This window comes from Pavona decussata, unplaced genomic scaffold (genome assembly GCF_977016875.1).
Source record: "Pavona decussata unplaced genomic scaffold, jaPavDecu1.1 SCAFFOLD_42, whole genome shotgun sequence".
NCBI classification, from domain to species: Eukaryota; Metazoa; Cnidaria; class Anthozoa; order Scleractinia; family Agariciidae; genus Pavona; species Pavona decussata.
This window is the reverse complement of record NW_028145464.1, coordinates 532,501-553,284: the sequence shown is the minus strand read 5'-3', so window position 1 is coordinate 553,284 and position 20,784 is coordinate 532,501. Positions and strand designations below refer to the sequence as shown.

General features: G+C 37.9%; 1 protein-coding gene and 1 pseudogene across 1 annotated transcript in view; both read right to left on the bottom strand.

The window, feature by feature from the left end:
* LOC146482836 (uncharacterized) overlaps positions 1-20,784 on the bottom strand; it is a 66,519-nt gene that overhangs the window by 31,734 nt on the left and 14,001 nt on the right. The window contains exons 2-6 of the mRNA XM_085106691.1: positions 7,737-7,856; positions 7,105-7,473; positions 4,888-5,121; positions 3,609-3,735; positions 3,071-3,142 (exon numbers count right to left, since the gene is read on the bottom strand). Coding sequence (XP_084962817.1) covers positions 3,071-3,142; positions 3,609-3,735; positions 4,888-5,121; positions 7,105-7,473; positions 7,737-7,800 — 866 coding nt within the window. The 5' untranslated portion in view covers positions 7,801-7,856. The remainder of the gene's footprint in view (positions 1-3,070; positions 3,143-3,608; positions 3,736-4,887; positions 5,122-7,104; positions 7,474-7,736; positions 7,857-20,784) is intronic.
* Positions 9,654-10,568, bottom strand: LOC146482838 (uncharacterized; annotated as a pseudogene).

Here is a 20,784-nt window from a genome sequence, read left to right as displayed (position 1 = left end):
AAATTCTTTCTTTAAATGACACATGGAATGGGAAACGGAGTTATTTCGGGGCGCTCATTTCAATGTGATCGATGCAACTTGTTCGTGTATACAAACACTTAGGTCAATTTTAAGTCACTTAGCCCGCGATCACGCAAAATATCGTCAAATTGGCCGACTGATTCTGAAGCGCTCGCTAAATAAACCAACAAAACTTTTAGTGTACGTGAAAATATTATGTCTCAAGGCTTTAAAACCAGAATTTGGGGAAATTTAGAGGATTCCCACTTATCAAGAGCTCGATTTAGTTTTGGCTATAAATTTTCGCATCGTGAGCTCTTGTCAACTGACCATTTAGAATCCTCTTGATAAGTGTTGACTTTACACTTCAGAACCGGAAATCTGTCGTAAATAGGACGTTAGATATCCATTTTATAGAAATTGATCGTTAGATTGCCGATAGAATCGCTTTTTTGGTTACGCGAAGCAGTTTTTTCTGGCGGTCGATTTTACCTTGGCTGATTTCAGCCGATCGAAAATCTCGAAAAAATCCAAAAATCGGGCGTATTTCGAAAAATAAACCCCAGCAGGTTTGTAAACTCATTAATATCTATCTACAGACTGAAAATGAGGGTAGGTTAGGTTTTCGACTGTGGCTGCGAATTTTCGATTTTGCTTGATTTTTCTGTGCATTTGCTCTTAAGTTTCCATGGATCATTTCACTACAGTCTTGTAGGATGATTCGCGCGTCACAAACAGTTTTATTGGTGTGAAAGGAATTGGGATGCGTTGAACACTGACTTTTTCGGAGCTAATGGTATATATTTCATTTAGGAATAAGACAGTAACTAACAGAATGTTATCTCATGATAAATTTGATGAGCCATAAACAAGTTTTCTCTTTTTCCAAATATAGATATACACACACCAAAGCAGATAAGGCCATCCTAATAAATGTTTGTTTCCATCGCCCCGTCTCTTGTGATAGTGGGTCGGTCGGTCGGGCAAAAAAAAAAAAAAAAGGAAAAAAGAATGAATGAACACTTGAAGGGGTCTGGATTCCAGAACAGGCCGGGCTGCTAAGTAAGAAAGCCTGGTTAGAAAGTCAACTCGAAAACGTGGTCTTTTCGTTCGTCATTCGAAGTATCGATGTCAATTAAAGACAAGGATATCATATCATACCAAATGCTGTTAATAAAACACGATCATTTGCTTGTAAATTGAAGTATTTGCTTCTTTGACTAGCGAATCTGGATTTTTTTTTTTTTTTTTTTTTTTTTTTTTTTTTACTTTTCGAAAAAAAGATGGGTCGGTCGAGCGATGAGAAACGAGACATTTTATTGGGATGGCCTAAATAAAGAGATACATTATCGAGCAATCGCGTGATTATTATTCAAGTCCGGACATACAATATATTTTTAGCCAAGCCTAAAAGAGGAGCTCCAATATTTTTAATAGCATTTATAGAAATCTACTTTGCGTATGAACGTACTAACCTTACCAGTTCCTCAACCTTTCTGCAGTTATATATATTTTTAGTGCATTTGCAGCAAACTGCCCATCAACAATAACAATAACAATGTAATACAGAGGGCAATTTTTTTAATGCTGATTTGTTCTAATAGAAGGAAATTTTTCTTAATCTTCCTTTCCTCGAGGGCAAAATTACTTACTCCTGACTGGTCGAGCGGCGAAAATACTCGCTCCCCATTGGCTGAGCATGCCAGTTTTACATTTCGTTTTTTTAATCATTTTGTGTCCAAAAACATCGAGTTCTTTCAAGTTCTTTGGAGTTCGACCGTTAAAGACCGGTTGTTTGTACTACAAATATATGGAAATCAAGTGTTGCAGCTAGAAAGAAAATTCCTTAACGTTAAGTTTTCGTGTCTCTTGCAAGAAATTGCAAAATATTTTTTTGTGCCGAGGCTAAAAACTTGGATCGGATTGACATTTGTTTAGCTGAGAAACTGAAATCGGTCATGGCGACCAAGTGCTTTCACCTCGCTACTACTTCTTACAACGAATGATGACCGGGCATAACAGTGTCCTTTTGATGGGAGGAAGGAGCAGGTCAAATTCAGTGGAAAAAAATTACTTCCTAAGTTCCTTCTTTAGATCCACCGTTGGCTATTTTCATTGATCTATTTTCGTGGATTTTCAAGCGGTAAGAAGCTTTACATCGCTGGTGAACAATTAATTAATGCGTGACATTAACTTTTATCGTTGTTAGTTTGCTCCTGAATTTTAAAAACTTATATTCTCTATTCATTACAACTCAATCAATATTGCTCGTAAAGGTCGGGTAGGAGGTGGAAGAGAGAGAAGAAAAGCATAAAAGAAAACAAATGACACATTTTGGAATTCTTCTGAAGCCCGCAACGGACGATGTGCAGAGAACTGTAACGAGCAGTGGCTTGAACTTGCGAAAGACATTGCTAAACGGAACGATTTAGCTGACGGTGTCTTTCAAAAGGCAGTGGGCGAACTTTTGGACAAGGGTCGAGGAAAGTAACGTAGTTTCCTTGTGAGAGGAAGTGCAAATTGTGGAAAAACGTTTTGGCTGCCTCTTTTGAATGTCGTGTACAGCACTTTCAGCAATCTTTTAAGCAGTAGTTTTACATGGGTAGGTGCGGAATCTGCAGAAATTATTTCTTACTCTGTATCTATTTCTTCCTACCGTCTAAAATACTAACGCGGTCCAGCAACAATATCATCATGAAGGCATTTTAAAATACATTTAGTGCTAACTCTGATTCTAAGAGTTCCTAAACACGTTGAAAATGGAAGCTGCATGGTGATCGACGCCGTTATATATTTCCCAAATCACGAAATCGCTTACTTCAAAGTGCGACAGCTTAATTTATTATAAAGTGCGACAACTTTTTTGTTACAATTAGTGTGACAGCTCTTTTATTACAAAGTGCGACAAGTGTTATTACAAAGTGCGAACGTGAAAAGAAATCCCCTCCCTATCTCCATTCTAGGAAAACTAAACATAAAATGTCGCCGCTACTATTTGTTTAGTTGTTACGTTATGCCGACACTTAACTACTACAACATTTCTTGTGATCTCATTTGCCCGCCAACTTACAGAAAATTTAGGCCTGCCATATGATGGAATGTCCCCATGGGTAAATTCTTGATCTCAGTCCCTTCTAAAATCCTGTTCAAATTTAAGACAAAAATTACACTTACAATAGACTTTCCTTAAATTAAGATAAGTCGCTTATATATCGATAGAGATGGAAGATTTAAGTTAAAAATTAAGAAGGCAATAAATTTGGTATTCAAGCCTAGAATTAAAAACTCTACGCCATGAAATTCATTAGAGGAAATAAAATTCTTTCCAAAGACTTGCAGATAGATTAATTTATTTTACAAGTTAATTATTAAAAGAAACAAAGATATCAGGGAATATTCATACTATGTGAATAAGACATATTTTCACATAGGATCACTGCAATTAGCTGTTATATCAAAGGAACAAAATAAGTTAACGTATGAAAGCAAGGTATAACGTATTTAACGTATATTTTTAAATAGTATGTTATTTCTTGGCTTTGTGCGTTAACTTATTTGTTAAAAGCCTGTAGAAGGAGAACAGTTCTTCAAGAAAAGGAAAATCGTACAGTTTTGTAGCAGTTGTTGGAAGGCATTTGAGGAAGTAAGCCGTCAATCTTGTATTTTTGCATCTGTATTCATTCTCTGTTTGGTTGTTTGTTATCTTTCCACTTGCTGAGCACTGATTTCCAAAGTCTAAAAATTAAAAGTAAACGTCATGCTGACTGATGTATTAAGATCGCCCTTTGTAGTATTGGACTGGATGCATTTATCCGAGATTTCCATCGACAAATTTTCTCTATTTAGACGAAATGGGAGGACGCCCGAACAAGTCTAATAATTTTTTAAACATTGTCAATATTGTAGGAAAAGTCAGAAACTTCATCTCTTCTATTAAATCAACAGGAGGTAGCAGCTTGGGGGGATTCGGTAGTACTTACGTTACTTGTTTTTCACTAAAGTTGAAGCTTCCCTTTGTTTATTTTTCTTTCCTTAGCGGAAGTTTTATTACCTTTACGCTTGTATCTTTTCAGTGTTTGTCCGCTGTGATCACTTTAAAGTGAATTTACACAGGCGCTTTTGTAAGGTCTTCTAAAGAGGACAAATGAGGGATGTCTTATTCAAGTTAACATTATTTTTTCACTTCGCAGACCTTAAAAACCGTTTTGCTGCTACAAAACGGGTTTATCCAGCAGGGGACCTAGGGTTCTATTGCACGCCCACCTGCCTCAGGGCGAATTTCTTAAAATAAAATAAAAACTGAATAAAAGTGCTTCCAAATTGTTTCCTCTTCAGCTAATAACGTGTTCGTTCTGTCAATGAACGTAACCGATGCTCCTGAAGGCATGCATTACTGCAAGCGGCGCCTGAAGCACAGTTTTCGGAAACTCTATGTTAAAAGCATGCTAGCCCATTAAAATGATCACCACTAAGGTGTTTTTTTTTTTTTAAGGAACAATGTTGCAATGCAATTTTCACGATTAAAAGTATTGCGCATGTACCATAATTTCATAGGTAACCACCTTCAGTGGAGCGCTTTTCCGCGAGTAAGTACCAAACCCTCCCCCCCCCCCCCCCCCAACACCATCTCTGCCATGCAAGTGAAATAACCACCAATCCTCCATGTAATAAAATTTGGCAATAGTAAGCAAGACAAGAGGAGATTCGCTAGACTCGACGCTTGTTTTGAGGGACATTTAAGGCTTTTTCGTGATATGTTCTAAAGGCAAGAATAAGGAATTTAAAAGCAGTTCCATAAGTTGCCTGGTTAAAGAACCACGGAATCTTCATATGCATGCATATTGTTTTAAGACTGAAGGTGAAAATGTAATTATGGGAATTAAAGACCTTTCAAAGTAACAGGAAAAGCTTTTGAGACCGCTCCTGCTTGGTTTTTAGCCACACACGTGACGTTTCCATTCCTCACGGCGTTGGCAGCTGTAATCCCTGTTCCTTTGTCTAACAGTATAGAGTCCTGTAGAATTGACATATTGATGGGAGGCGTCCCTTCAGACAAACACCATAAAATATGACCTGGAACTGTCCTCACCACTTGTATTGGAATCTTTATTCTCGGTTTATCTGAAAACGTTTCAGGTAAAAAAATAAAAGCATGTGATGTTTCGAAGACTGCTTGGCGTCCAGTTCAAAATGTAAATATACATGGTATAAGTGATATATACAGTTACTGAGTTATGAAAGTGTTCATAAACATTAAAAAAAAAAAAAGAGAGAAAAAATAAGGTGTAAGAGTTAGTACAAATATGTTCAAAGTTATTCAAAAGTTAGGTACGAATGGAGTCAGCTTCAGAATTCGGTTTCGGTCTGTCACCTTAACGATAAAAAGTATCTTAAATTAAATGAGGATTTACTTTCGTTTTTACTTTCTATATTTCGATAAGTAGATAAATATTTTTTATTATACTTCTATTATTTTCGCTTGAACAAGCGGTTTTTGTTTTGCTGGTTACTAGCTCACAAACATAATGAAGTCCTTTGTTTCTTTGTGATAAGTACCAGACAAATAAAATCTGGCAACCCCGATAACCTGTAGACAAATCTGCTTGAAATATTTGGTAACAACCACATTGAAAAGAGAAATTTTAGGAGTGCTTCAGCTTAATTAGCGCTCTGATCCCTCTGAAGATGTTTGTAATAAATATATATATTTCCGACAAAGGGGACTATTGAAAAATGGGAAGTTTTTTTTTTTTGACACTGCAGAAATCACTCGTCAGGACGATTATAGAGTACACTTTCCCGGTAAGTAATCCCAATTTTGTCAGGGACATATTCCTGCTAGAACAGGTCCAAAAAAAAGTATCCCGACTTGCCCTTGACCAACGTAGAGGCGAAACGTCTTATGAAAATCGCTGTGTAGTGTTGGCGTGGCTACCTTTGACCTAAAAGGGGCCTTCCCTTCATTAAATGTCATACAACAAGTCTTTGACTTGTTTCTAAAGGGACTGTGTCAAATCCTTAATATACAAATTACAAGTCAAGGCATCACACTGCAACTGTTATAAATAATCGGTATTAGTAAGAATTGTCGGCGAATAGAACCAACTACCTTCCGAGATTGTCGAAGTCGGTAAACTCAGACGTTTTAAAACTGCCTTAAAAATGTTTTTTCTGTATCTCATAATTTCAGTAAGCGAATTTGAAATATTTCGCTCAACCGTCTCTGATTATTGTTATCTATGTAAAATTGAACCACGAAGTTTTGATTGGCTAAGCGGCATTGGGATATCAGTCATTATACTACATTCGACAAACAACAGTCATGATATCGCCCATCATTCTTTCTTGAAAATTGAATCAGCAGGGTCAAGCAATATTGTATGTCTATTTTAAACCAAATGAATTGTTCCACTCGTTCTTGTTGAAAATGGCATGATCAAAGCTGACTCGGGGATAACTAAGCTTGATTTCCACCACTCCCTTAGGTCACGATAAGAGATGACTGGACGCATGAGCGTCTGTGGCGTAAATTCAAAATTAATTTATGCGGCGCTACTTGTCATCGGAAATGACATCCGATACCAATAACGACAGCTATGAATTGAAGCATTGTCCGTTTCACGACATCAAAAACCATCGGTGCAGTTTGGAAAAATTGGAGACTTTGCCGATCCAGTCGGTTGAATAACGAATACATCTTGCAAGTTAACTTACCTTTTCAACGATCCTCGTTGCACAGCTTTGAGATTTTCAATCTTGAAGTTCTCAAAAACACGATCGCATGCTACATTAAACATATCCACTTCAGGCACCAATTTAAAAATTAACTTTCTTGAAGCTAATTTATGTAATTTATGTTTCCTTTTTCGATTCAAGCAGGTACGTTTCCCATTGATTGAAATTAACAATGCCAAGCTCACGCGTCCAGTCGTCCCTTCGGGGGTGAGCGTGGGCTCATTTCCCAAACAGCAGCTGATAACCGCCGGAGCCAAGGCGATAAGTGCCTTGTTGTCTTTCATCTCATATCCATCGCGCGCTTGTAGAATAATTTTTAACCAGTCTATGTTCAAAATATACCTATTAGGATAAGTGAATGAAGCTTACCTATTCCAGTTGTAGAGGTGTAAGTTGCCTTAAAATTTCGAGTAGAATATTGATAATTATACCCGTGAAGTGATAATTTCAGCAGCATAAAGCGGCCACTTGAATGTACTGTGAAGGGTTTTCTAGTTCCAGTGAAAACCCTTGTCAAGGTGTCGTTGGTAGTTTTGCCATTGTAGACATACATAAAAGCTTGCATTCCTTCTGATGGCAGGTATGAGAACTGGAAAGTGGTAAATCTTAGGCGAATATTGTGGTCACTTGCGGTGTTAATGAGCCAGCTGCATTCTTTATGGTTCCCGGAAGAAATAGAGCTGATTGCACCACTAAGGCCTGTGATGTTAAAAGCACACAAATTGAAGTCGGCGTGCACTACAAACAAAAGAAGGAGGACTTTGAATAACTCCGTATTCATTCATCCCAGCAATTTTTACATCAAGTCATTACAGTAACTGATATTATATTATATCTTACTACATGGCATCAACTGAAATCACATTATAGCTAACTACATGGCATGACTTAGTGTTCATATATCATCACAGCTCATATGAAAGTACATAATGTTACACCAAAATTTCACTAGATGTTATACACCAATTTTTTCCCATTATTAAAAACGGATTGAAACTTACCTCCTCCTATCCACAGTAAGGGAACATGTAAAAGAAGAGCTTTAAGAAACCAATCATCCATCATTGTTAATATTAGCTGATTATCACAAAATTGGTATTACTCAGTAAAAACTGGAACACCTGCAAAGAAAAGGTAACTGAGTTGTTTATTTAAAGTGACATAATTGTTGACACACCATGAAAAAAAAAGCTCATGATACGTCATACTCAAGTGTTGTCCAAGGCATAACGTTAGCCTGCGTAACAAGCGTAATCGCGGAGGGGGAGGGGAAGGAGGAGGGGGAGGAAGAGGGAGAAAATGTGACAAAAAAAAAACAAAAAAAAAACGGTGCTTCGGAGGAGGGGGGGGAGGGAACAACTACCGTAAAGAACTCCTTCGATTGATTTCCGCCGTTAAGAGACAGCATCTTAAATGTTTTAACTATCTGTTTCAAGCTATGTTAAAATACCAGAGAACATTTTCAATGTGTCAATTGGGGAACACTTTGCAAAATATTCTCCCTGTGACTCTTTCCTCTTTTCTTTCATACAAGGAAAATCTCATGCCAAGTTTGGTGTAAGTTACTGCAATTTTTGCAATGAAAATCTTACACAATTGCAGTAATTTTTTGGATTTGGTACCTACTTATTTTTATAACATTGATCTTAGAATTTCACAACTTTTTTGTTGTTATCAGAAACAAGCAATTTGTAATTTAACCCTATCTAGACCGGGAAGGGGTGGATTCTGCATGTGAAGACTTTGGACGTTTAATAGATATTTTTCTTCAACAATTGCGCACAAACAACACGAAACTTCGCATTTTTTAAGAAATTATCTAACAAATACTTGACATCTAATTTATTGAGTAACCATGGCAACTGATTATTGACAGGCGCGTTTTTTCAGAAATTGGAAAATTTCTATCTCAGGGCCTAAACAGACTAGACAAATTGTTAACAACAACTATTTTGTCGTCGATAATAAAAAATTAAGTTGTCAACGTAAATATTGTCGTAAATATTGCTTGTAAGATCAGAATGTCTTCTGTTTGGCAACATTTTAATTATTGAAGTCGTTTAGACCATCCTGTTGCATTATTTCTCCATGTTTTTACAGATAAAACGTCAAACTTTAATTAAAGTTGAAAAAGAGGACATTAGAATTTTTCGTGCACTGCTGTTCGGTTTATGACGAGAGAATTGAACATAGCAATTTTCACAGTTATCTCAATTACGGCAAACGGCAAACGTGAGATTCGCGTTCATGCTTTCTTGAAATGAAAAGTACAAAGATGAGAATAGTGGAAACAAATTCTGGCCTTTGATGCTAACGCAAAACTACTCTATTTAACAGAGATAATAAAAACAGCAAATGGCAAATATAGAATAAACATGGTCACGTGGCCATATCTCACGTTTGCCGTTTGCCGTAAACGTCATTCTTAACTTCTCTAATAACTTTGGTCAAGTCGTGCAAAAATTTAGAAAGCAAACAGAAATGTTTATTTTTGGCGATGGACGTGTAGCTCTGTTAGAATTGTTCAGTAACAATAATGATATCTGGTAAAAAGGAAAAGATCTTCCCTTTCTTAGTATAACTTTCAAATTTGGTTGAAAATGACTAAGAATATTCCCAATGTGTCAATCACAAAACGCAAAGCAAAATATTTCTGCCTAATCCCTTTTCTTTTTTTTCTTTCGTGCGAAAATAATCTGAAGCCAAGTTTTGGATTACATACCATATATATTTTTTTTATGAAATGGAGATCTTACACCACCAAAGTAATTTTTGGTATGGTAGTCATGTTAAAAAACCGGGAAAAATTTATTGCTGCTCGACGTTTCGGGGTAATCATGACTCCATTATCAAGAGACTAATTAAATGGCAAGCAAATAAGGAAAAGTACAAGATAAGCAAAAATTACAATAAACGGCCTAAACGAACACCTTGGCGCGGAAGGAATCCGTTTGCACGTTCAGTGTTGGTTTACGCATGCGAATGTATATCGTTTCTTTAACGACGCAATCCAATTTGCCGCTACATTTCGCGATGATGTGAAATTGCTCAATGAAGCGTTAAGGTATCTCCCTATTATATTGTGTTGGAGGTTGTATTGTTTGTAAATCGAATATTACTGTCTAGTGTGCCCTTCTACGCGCTCGTGTAAGTGACCACGTGTATAACCCACATACCCTGCATCACACAGGTTGCATTTAAATTCATAGACAATATATTGTTGGTTGACAATAAGGGGCTTAATTTCGTGTCGCTTAAGTTTTTGCTTACACTGAAACACTGGTTGGACAGTCACGTTCAACTTCGAACTTAGATTGTTCAGTTTTTGTTTAACATAATTAGCTGAAGACTGGTCCTTGAAGGTTAACACAACTCTCACAGTCTCCGATGGTACATCTGGTGATGGGCAGGGCTCTTGAGATGAAATCCTTCTCTCAACGAACCGCTTAATTGTGGTTTCAACCTGTGACTTTGGGTATTTCAAGTGTTAAGAAAAACCCTCTTTAAAGCTGTCACATTCCTCGGAGAAAAATGACCAGTTAGAAGATAATCGATAAGCGCGATCCACTATGGTGTTAACTAGGCTGCGCTTGTACTTAATGTCAACGTGACTCTGGAAATGCAGGAGACCCGCGTGAGTTCTTTTAATGTAGACCTTGCTCCAAATCTTTGGTGCACGGTTAAGCAGTCCAATTCCTAGAAAAGGGAAGGTATCCTTCCCGTTCGACTTCGATTCGAAACTTAAGGGAGAGATGGGTAGAGTTAAGGGTGTCTAGAAACTGGCCAGCGGTCACCCTATCAGGCGTTACGGTCAGGGTGTCATCGACGTCAAATCAGGAAAATACTACTTTCGTTGTCTCCTTCCTTGCATCTGTTGCAGCGATTTTCCTGATTTCTACGGATGTTAGAAAACTCGACGAAACACAGCTTTCCTCTTTAAATTAGCGTTTAATGGTCAGTCGACATCGAGAAACAACTTTTTGGCGTCCAAGCGAGTTTACAACACTTTCGATTTACGAGCTAAAAAGACGCGAACAATGGAACGTGACTTACAGAGCTAACTTACAAGGGTAGGGTAGGGTTAATTATAGTCATAAGTCTACTCTCTCACTTTTTTAAACCACCCTTCCAGGTCGGGTACAAATGGCTGTAACATCCCCCCCCCCCCCCCCCCCCATCTTGTCGTTTATCGGGGAGGAAAACACTGTGTCTAGGTTCAGGAACAGGAACACTCTGAGCGGGAACAGAATTCGACTGCAACTTCTCCCCACCATGTACAGGAACTTCTTTTTCATGACTGGCTTGTGGGGCAGCTAGTTTTATCTCTAATCTATGCGGATGTTGTACAGGCCAGGTTAGGATGTTCTTTTATTCTCTCGCTGTGATACTTTGTACAAGTCCGACTTATTAAGGTGAACCTCTTCAACTCTACCTAGCAGCCATTTTCCACGAGAAACGTTATCTTCAGAGACCAGCACGATATCGCCTAGTTGAGTGGGTGCTGTTTCCTTGTGTCACTTGCTTCTCACCGTAAGCTGATGAAGGTACTCTTGCTTCGAGCTTCTTCAGTAGTGGTTGAGCAATCGTTGGAAATGAAGATATCTTTCCATAACTCGCTTACTGGACTCTTCCAATTGCTCATCCCTGCCAATGGCAAGATGAGCAGCCGTGTTTGGTAATGGATATCTGCTGTCGTCATTTACTGCGGTCAGAAGTCTGGCGTTGATTACAGCTTCTATATTGATAAGAAGTGTATTCAGCTCGTTGAAGGAAAGAAGTGCTCTTCAAAGAACTTTGCACAGTGGTTCCTTAGCTGCTCTAAGAAATTCTTCCCACCATCCACCTCTCCATGGCAAGGGTTCTGTGACGAATCTCTACATAATCCCGTTACTGTTTGTTCTGACTTGATTCGATCTTGATCTAAATTGTCCCACAGCGAATGGCTCTATGACTTTGGTTGGTCATACAACTTCTTAATTTCTCTACTTGCGACTTGAAGGTTTTTGCATTTTCTGACCACACTGTATGGCAAAGACCACTGTGATTTGTTATGCGACTGAAGGCTTACAGAAATTCCTCTGTTGTTACGTCATTTGTAACCTCCAAGTGAACCATACGCAACGATGCACATGTGAACACACACACATATGCTTTCTTGACACTTGAGCCCTCCTTTAGATATAAGGGTCCGGCAAAGTCAGTACCAATGTGTACAAATGGTAAGGAGTCTGACACTCTTTCCTCCGGTAGTGATCCCATCTTCTGTGTGCAAGGTCCGACTCGCTGTCTCTGGCAAGCACACATTTCCTGATAACACGTTTGACCTCACGTCTTCCTTAGGTAAGTCAAATTGTCTGTCGTAAGACTGACAGTACAGCGTCTGGACCTGCATTCAACATCTGTCTCTGTACATCTTCTATCACCTGTGCAACGGCTGGATGTCCTTACGGCAAGATTGCTTGGTGCTTGTTCTTTTCAGGAAGGTCGGCGAACTGTAGTCTTCCACCTACTCTAATCACTTTATCTTCTCCGTCGTAATAAGGATCTAGCTTTAGGAGGCGGCTACTGCAGGGTAGTGTTCTTCCGGATTACAACTGCTCGTAGTCTCCTTTATAGACCTCTTCTTGAATCCACATACAACACTTTAACTCTGCCTGTTTCATCTCCTCACTGACAATTCTGTCTCCTCAGACTTCAGTCTCGTCTTGAACAACTTTGCGGTTCTCAGTACGTAAACGGTTACTCTGATCAACTTCCTTCCACGTCCCATACCGTGATATATCATTCAATGGCAGGATTCAGGGACAGTACCTTCAGTTCGCTGTTGCGTAGGTTGAGACGCACAAGGATACAACAGCCATCGGGGTCCATTCCATCACAGCGTGCTTGAGATCATGTCACCATTGGTCAATCCGCGTGTCAACAAATCTGCACGATTTTCTTTGTTAGGGCGATAATTCCAGTATTCAGGGTCTCATGTTGAATGTATTTCTGCTCCTCGGTTTGCTACGATTGGCTTCCAACAAGAACTCTGTCCTCGGATCCAGTGAAGTGCTGCCATGGTATTTGCCCAACAAACGACACTATCCATCTTGTTTGGTAAAGTCTCTCCAACATATTTCAACAATCCCGGCGTTCACTACTGCAACTAGAAGCTCTAATCTTGAAAGTGTCTTAATAGGTGCAACTCTGGCTCTTGACATTGCTAAATCTTCCGCAAAGTTGTTCCACTGTTAGGGAAGATAATTCCTCTCGTTTAAGCATTTCGCTTCCCTAATTACTCTAAAACCTGGCGGCCATCTTGACACCCACGTGGTAAATTGTTGACCGTACGAAGATTCAACTCAGTCAATCCACGGCATAGATATCGTCTCCATCCGACTTCGAGAGACCAATTAATGTTAGGAAACTGGACATCACGCGGCTTTCCCCTTGAACACAACGTTTAATTGCCATTGTATATCAATATACAGTCGAACCTGTATTAAGCGGTCACCCTCGGGGAATGGCTAAGTGACCGCTTAATACAGGTTGACCGCTTAATACAGGTTGGACAGAATACATCACTTGCTCGATTAAGAAATTTCGGCGATAAAATGGTGTGACAAAGGAGAGCATGGTATTGAAACGGACTAGTAAAACATTAAAGCCACGATTGTGCAGCTCATTAAAAACTCAATTGCCTGGCACGCTATTTGTTACCATATTTAAGTGGTTTCCTTTTACAAAGTGACCGTTGAAAACAGGTCAAGACAATAGAAATCAGCTTGTTGGGACTTAGTTTTGGGTGACCGCGACCGCTTAATAGAGGTGACCGTTTAATACAGGTCAGGATTACAGTAATTAAGGGACGTTATTTTCGGGACTTTGACAACTGACCGCTTAATAGAGGGTGACCGCTTAATACAGGGCCGCTTAATACAGGTTCGACTGAACCACCTTTAGACGTCCGAGCAAGATTACAACAATTTCGATTTACGAGCCACAAAGACGCGAACAAGGGCACGTGACTTACAAAGCTAACTAACTAGGGTAGGGTAGGGTTATTCATAGTCATAAGTCCGGTCACTTACGTCTCTTAACTACCCTTCCTGATTGGGTGCAACGGACTGTAACAACAGATATCTGAACTTGGCACGTAAGTTTTATCAAGGATGGGAGGGGGGGGGGGGGAGATTTTCATGCTTTCCATTGTTCTTTGCGTTGCTTGAGGATGAATGACTTCCGGTAAAAGCTTTGAATATGTGTATTTTAGTCGAAGTTCTACATGGATTTTTTCGCTTCACAAATGAGATATTGGGAAGTAAACAGTTTTGACTATGTTGCTAAATTCTTAATAGTGTGATTAATGTGTTTCTTTGAGCGCACCCGATCTGCTAAATAGAATTTAGAAGCCTTGCTTGTTAGTCTTCGTCAGCGACTCAGTTCCACCAGGAGTGGTAATCGAAGCATTTTGAATCGTTCTTGGGCAAACAAAAGTGACTGGTCGAAAGGCAAAGATTTTAAAAATCACCATTTTAAACCTCAAAATTTGCTATGAAAAGAATTGACCATTCTTGACCTCTTGTTTTCGCCCCAAAATTGCTGTTGAATGTAGGTTATTTCTGGTGTCATATCAGTCAGACATGTGAACGACTTACCGCCGTTACGGAGATTGTTTTCCTTACGTTAATTTCTTTTATAAATTGCTTCTCTTGCTCAAAATGTCGGATTATACGGGAGGTAAAATTTTATTCAGTCGGAAACAATCAAACCGAAGCCATGAAAAGACGATTTAACTGGAAAATCGGCATATGATGTAGATGTAGAACCGAAATGTAATAAACAAGCACAGCGGGAGCGATGTGCATTTTTTAACAGGCGTTTGAATAAGCTCGGTCGTATAAAATGCTATTGAAATAATCTAAGTTCAGAGGAATTTTCTCAAGCTTCTCGTTAAACTTTCTCTGTCTAGATTAATGCGAGTGGACTGCACGTTTTTCTTCTGATGTTTTTCAAATAACATGCCGATCAGTTGCTACGATTTCCTCTTATTGTCTTTACGAGGTCGATAAGATTGTCATGACCTATAACGCCTTATGAGCATGCTTGGGTGATAAAACACATTAGATAGAACAGGAACACTACTGGAAGGCAAATAGAAGAAGATTCTTTGAGATATTGACTGTTGTTGCACTATAAAACCTCCGTTGGCAGACTTGCGAGCCTCGCGGCGTCTGCTGCCTAGTGCGCTGATCGCGGGCAGCTACGAGTTGATAATATAGTTTGCCCGTAATGCACGATGGGAAGCATGTAAATCCCCCCACCTTGTTTATTCATTTCGATTTGATTTGATTCATCCGATTCATGTAAATACAATTGCGAACAGACATTTAATAAACTTACTGATTTTCCAGGAAGGCTTGATTCGTTTGTTCCTATTATTAAATGCAAGTTAGTTAAAATACTCATCTTCCTAGTAATCTGCAGGTTCATAAACGGTCGATTTAAAAATATATTATCAATACTATACCATCAAAGGCAGAGATAATGTCACGATAGTCTGATAGACCAGATCAACGCTATTTTGAAAGCAACAATAAATGAACTATCATCGCGTCCAACACTGTTAATTTCTTTCCATGCCAACTTCTATAATGACCAATAAGTATCCTTAAGATTACTATTTATCTTACACAGCAATAGGATCCAAATTTACGGCTAAAACTATCCAGTGTTGATGGCTTTAACTGTTCGAGTGCTCTGCCGCATCTATCCAAGAAACGCACAAAAATGCTTTTGTTGGCCGAGACTTTAACGCAAAGAAGTAGAGACAACGCCAGCGCTTTGGAGAGTAAATATGTTTTGTAGGCGGAGAGATGCAAATAAATCGGAGAAACTGAAGTACAATCAATCAGTCTGATTTATTAAAATACGCCATGCAGCATTTTAATCCCAACGTGAATATTCTGGTGAACTAATAAGATCGCAAGACTGAGCAATAGAAGCGTTTGTAAAAAAAGAAAAAAAAAATGCGCGGAAGGCCTTTTGGGTGAACATGGGTATTTAATTTTCTGTCGATATTGTTCGTTTTTTTAAGGTTTTCAGGAAATGGAGAAATTTAACACGTCGGGTAAAGTCATCACTTCCTGTTGAAGACCTCACACAAACAAATATTATTTTTGGACGTATTACACATTCCACAAGTCTTATTGTCATAGCTTTTATACTTGCTAAGTTATGTAGAGGAGAAAGAACTCCAAACTGGAGAGGAAAACTTCCCAAACACTTCAAAAATAAAAAATCAACAAATAAATAAATAAATAAATAAATAAATGAGAGAGAGGGGGTGTCTCGTTTTTTCCTTCCAGCTCTCGGAAATCGGTTGAGAAGCTCTACCAAACCGGTGAACAAAAATCCAACCGCAAAATCAAAACGAAAACACAAACAAACATGAATCGCACCTCTCCAAGGTTAAAGTAAGAAAAGGAACGAAAGCAAGTCGGTGACCTTGAAAGGGCTAGTAGTAAAATACCTAGATACTGATCGACATATTCCCTTTGAAGGAACCCTTGTAATTAAATGTTTTAAACACTAGCAGCAGTGTTTTATCAGGATTAGGATTAGGTAGTCGTCCGCTCCGGACGTGTTATTAACCGCTCAAAAGTATTTTGACATAACTTAACACTACTTTACCAGAGATGCGTAATGACACAGTTAAAAGTCTCAGAAACGTCCGACTCTGTTATGTCTTTATAGTCTTACCACCGTATGTTAAAAAATCTAAATCTGATACAATGTCTTTACTAGTCCTACACTCCTAACATATCTCCGAGGAGACCTCTCAGTTTAAGCCCGAGGGTTTCTTGAGGTCTCCTCGCAACTTCTTACTTCCTCTTTTACTGTTATTATTCACGATAAACTTATGTAAGATCTTAGTCTATTATTCACTGTAACTTTCTATGAATGTATCTCGTGATGAATAAAATAAAATAAAATAAATAAATATATTTAAAACCATGAGGCCAGCTGAGTGGTTTTTGACACCATCAAGCACGTGCTGCGAGTTTTTTGAATGAATTCAAAACATTCCTGGAAAAGCGTGTGTCAAGAGGGTTCATAACAATGATTCTTTTCTGAACGTTGGAAATTACAATACGAGAAAAACAGTAAACACCGCATACTAATAACGAGGAGGTGTTATCGGGTTTTAAAACCACTACACGTGATGTTTTATCGACTATTTGATAGGTCAATGAGTTTATGAATTATTAAGGAGTTTTAAAACACTTACAAAGGACAAAGTCGTCAGCCCTTTGTTTTCCGGTTACCGAATGATTTCCGTTTCTTTTTTTATTTCAACCGGAAATGAAGTAGTCTTAGCCGATTTGAACCGACTTCACATTTCGTCTTCAAAGCACCAGTCAAAGTAAAGTATTATCTTTCCAGTTAGCTAGCCACCTGCCAATGGTAAACATACTCAGATATTCACCTATGAATATTGCTTTTTTCGTTGTCAGAAATTTTCTTAACGAATCATCTTTTATGCACAATTTCAACCATGTAAGTTAAATAACCCACCGTTTTCATATTGACATTCTTGATACGTACATAATTAAAAAAGGGCCCCTACTAGGATAAAATAAAAGAAAAAGAGATCGTAATAAAGGTTTCCGTTCATAACACGAATGATGAGTTGACTTAAAGCTCATATTAAATTCCCTCAGACTGCTTAAAAGAGCTGTTTCCTGAGGTCAGTCGATATTAACATAAAGGTTTAGTTTTTGGTAGAGCTAGTGAAAATAGTTGACTATCTGTTATCGTTTAGCTAAGCACGTTTATTAAAGGTGACAATGATGTTCTCCTATAAAGAAATTCTGAGTATTAAATTTGGAAAAAATTTCAGATGATATTCTCAATACGTAAATGAAAGCAAACGCACGTCAAATTATTCGTGCAGGACCTTTTGCTTTTCCTTGCTTACAGGCATATTTTGATACGACTGCAAAATAAAATAGAGCGATATGAGAGTAAAAGTAAAAGCCTTACACAATTAAATAATATTTTGGTAGAGTAGCCATGAATTTTAACTTGGTGTATTTTTATACATTTCGGTTGTTATTAGAAACCACGCAATACGTTATTTAAACTCCATTTTGGTAGTCTCAAAACGTACCTTTTTATCAAACGGAGAATGCTCTTCTTTTGTGAGTTTCAAACCAACTGAAGTGCAGTATATTCTTCATCCGTTGATAACAGGTCGCTAATGGCTAAGAAACGGGCAAACTTAGGCCCTTTCTTACTGACCAATGGAGTGTACACCCGCGCCTTGCATGTTTCAATTTTTGTTAGTTTAACTAGTCTTTCGGTAATATATATTTTTATCTTTTATAATTGCAAAACCTGTCGCTCATGAATCGAAAGTTTAAGACATCTCAGTTGGAATTGAAAACAAGTTATAAAAGGGTTCCGTGCGTGACAGGTGAGAAGTAAAGTAGTGACTCATCAATTTACTCAGACCGCTAAAATGCGCTTCTCTCCCTTAACTTATTCTCTTTTGTGTGCAGACATATTATTGTACAAAATGGTAAAAATACTATCTTTTTCGCCATGGAAATCATACACGATAAATAAATGTGTTAGAGTATCCAGAAATTTTAACCTCGTATATGTCAAACATTTAGAAAACCTAAATTTATTATGTAAATTCGCCTTCGATTATTTTTAAAACGTACCTTTAACAAAAATGGACAACATTTTTTGTCTCCTTAAATAAGCCGAATTCCGGTATATTATTTACCCGTAACTAGTAGCTAGTACCGGCATATTCGTACAGGCAACATTTTTACGATAGAGATCTTACGCAATAAAAAGATTCTATGTTGGGGTGGTAATAATTTGAAGTTAGTAAACTCTATTTCATACATTTGGGTTGTGATTAGAAGCCCGATGTCTGCTCCTTTTACTCGGTGGTCGATTGATTTTTGAAATGAAGTTTTCGAACCAGGCAGCAAAGAACAGTGTTACCCGTAGCTAACAGCTCTCTGATAGTAAAAATAGCGAAAAACTCGCCATCGTTTTACTGAAAAATAAAGAGTACACCTGCATGTTGCAAGTTTCCTTGTATTTAGTTGGTTTGGCTTCTCCCGAAAATTATGAACGAGGAATATTTGTTTTTGACAACAAGACCCAATCTAATTAGAATTCAAAACAAGTTAACAAAGGGTTTCGTGCGTGACAAAGAAGGATGTTGATCCGTTTCACATTTGGATACGATAGGTTAGGATGTATGTAATATGCATGCAAATGCAAAAAATCCATAACCACAGCAATAAATTATATTTTAACCTTTTTCTATTTCTTTCGGACAATTTTTTTTTTTCAAAAACTCGTTAATGATTCATAAGCCCATTGACCTATAAAATTTATCAAATGGTCGATAAAAGTTCACGTGCAGTGCTTTTAAAATATCCTCCTTTTTAGTATGCGGTGTTTAATTTTTTTTCTCGTATGCTAATTTCACGGGGGGTCACAACTCTAACAAACGATTTTTGAGCAATACTTGGAAATTGGGAAATTCTTCCCGGAAATTGCTTCCGGAAATTTCGTCTGGAAATTTGGATCATCCTCCCGAATTTTTGGGATACATTCCCGGAAAATTTTAGAATTCCCGGCATTCTGACAAAATTTGACACAATGTATATATTCTAAGATTTGCCGTTTATTACTATCTGTGTAATCTTATAAATATTACACATTTTGCATGTTTAGCATTATTTTAATCATAAATAGCGTCTTTACAGTAAAACATTTCAGTTTTAATTAACATAGAAACAAAACATCTTTAAACTGACTTTATTTTCGTTGTATACCGAAATTTATGCTCTTCTTATAAACGCATCTCTTAATCAAAAGAAATAAAGCAATTAAGAGCGAATGCACAGAAAAATCGAGCAAACCGTGGCCACAGTTTAAAACCTAACCCACCGTCATTTTCAGTTTATAATAAGGTTTTAATGAGTCTATAACACTCCTGGTCTTTAAATTTCAAAATGCGGCCGAGTTTGGGAAATATTTGAAATTTTCGATTTCAACGGTCCGCGGGCCTGAAATTAGACGCTGAACACGGCAAAACAGCCCAGTGACAGAATTGAGCTGACTTTCATAAACGAGCGAGTATATTGGCAATCTTACACTCAAATTTCACAGAACAGATATCTAGCAACTTCAAAACGGCACATTTTTCAATTTCGAAAAGAAAATATCACCGAACGAGCACAATTCTGATACGTAATTTGCATAATGCTTATGAATACAACAATTTACCACTAAAACCAAAATCGAACTTTTTATATGGGGGAATTCTCCAAATCCCCCCAAATCCCGGTTACTACCCAAAGAGAGATAGTACTTGAATGTTATCTGAAAATCAGTCTGGTGTTCTTGCGAACGCCTCAAAAATAGATTGATTATTTTAAGGTTACTTTGCCTCAAACTGCTGCTAATTGACTCTAGGGTCAATCAACAAGTGCAAGTCACGCTAGTTTTACAGGTCAATTTAAGCTCATTTGAAGTAGAAAACTGACGAAATTATTTTTATATGTACCTGTTTTAACGAAAGTGGAGTAATCTTCAAAAGGAGAGGCCGTTCAATGTGTTATTTCAGTTCTTGAGATGTTGTAGATTGGAGCATCGCGACTGCAAGCGGACCTGAGGCTAGGTCAATTTTTCTCGTGACTGCGAAATCAGAAGAACATGAAGAAATAATTCTCGCTCGAGTGTTAATTCTTAAATGAATAAACAGTTCCTTACCTGTGTTAAAATATTCTAGCGCAATTTGGTTCCTTTCTGAACGGCGACTGTGAGTAAACAAACCGGAAAAGTAGGGAACCTCTGATTGCGTGACCAGCCAATTTAAAGATTTTAAAGATTAGGGCGTGGGAAACCAAGCCACTGGCGGCCTGGCAAGTTCATTTTCTTGCATTTTCAGGTGCCCTGTTTTCCTGTTTCAAAAGTCAGTGTTAACTACAATGGTTAGCAAATATATTGTCCAACTTTTGAAAATGGTAC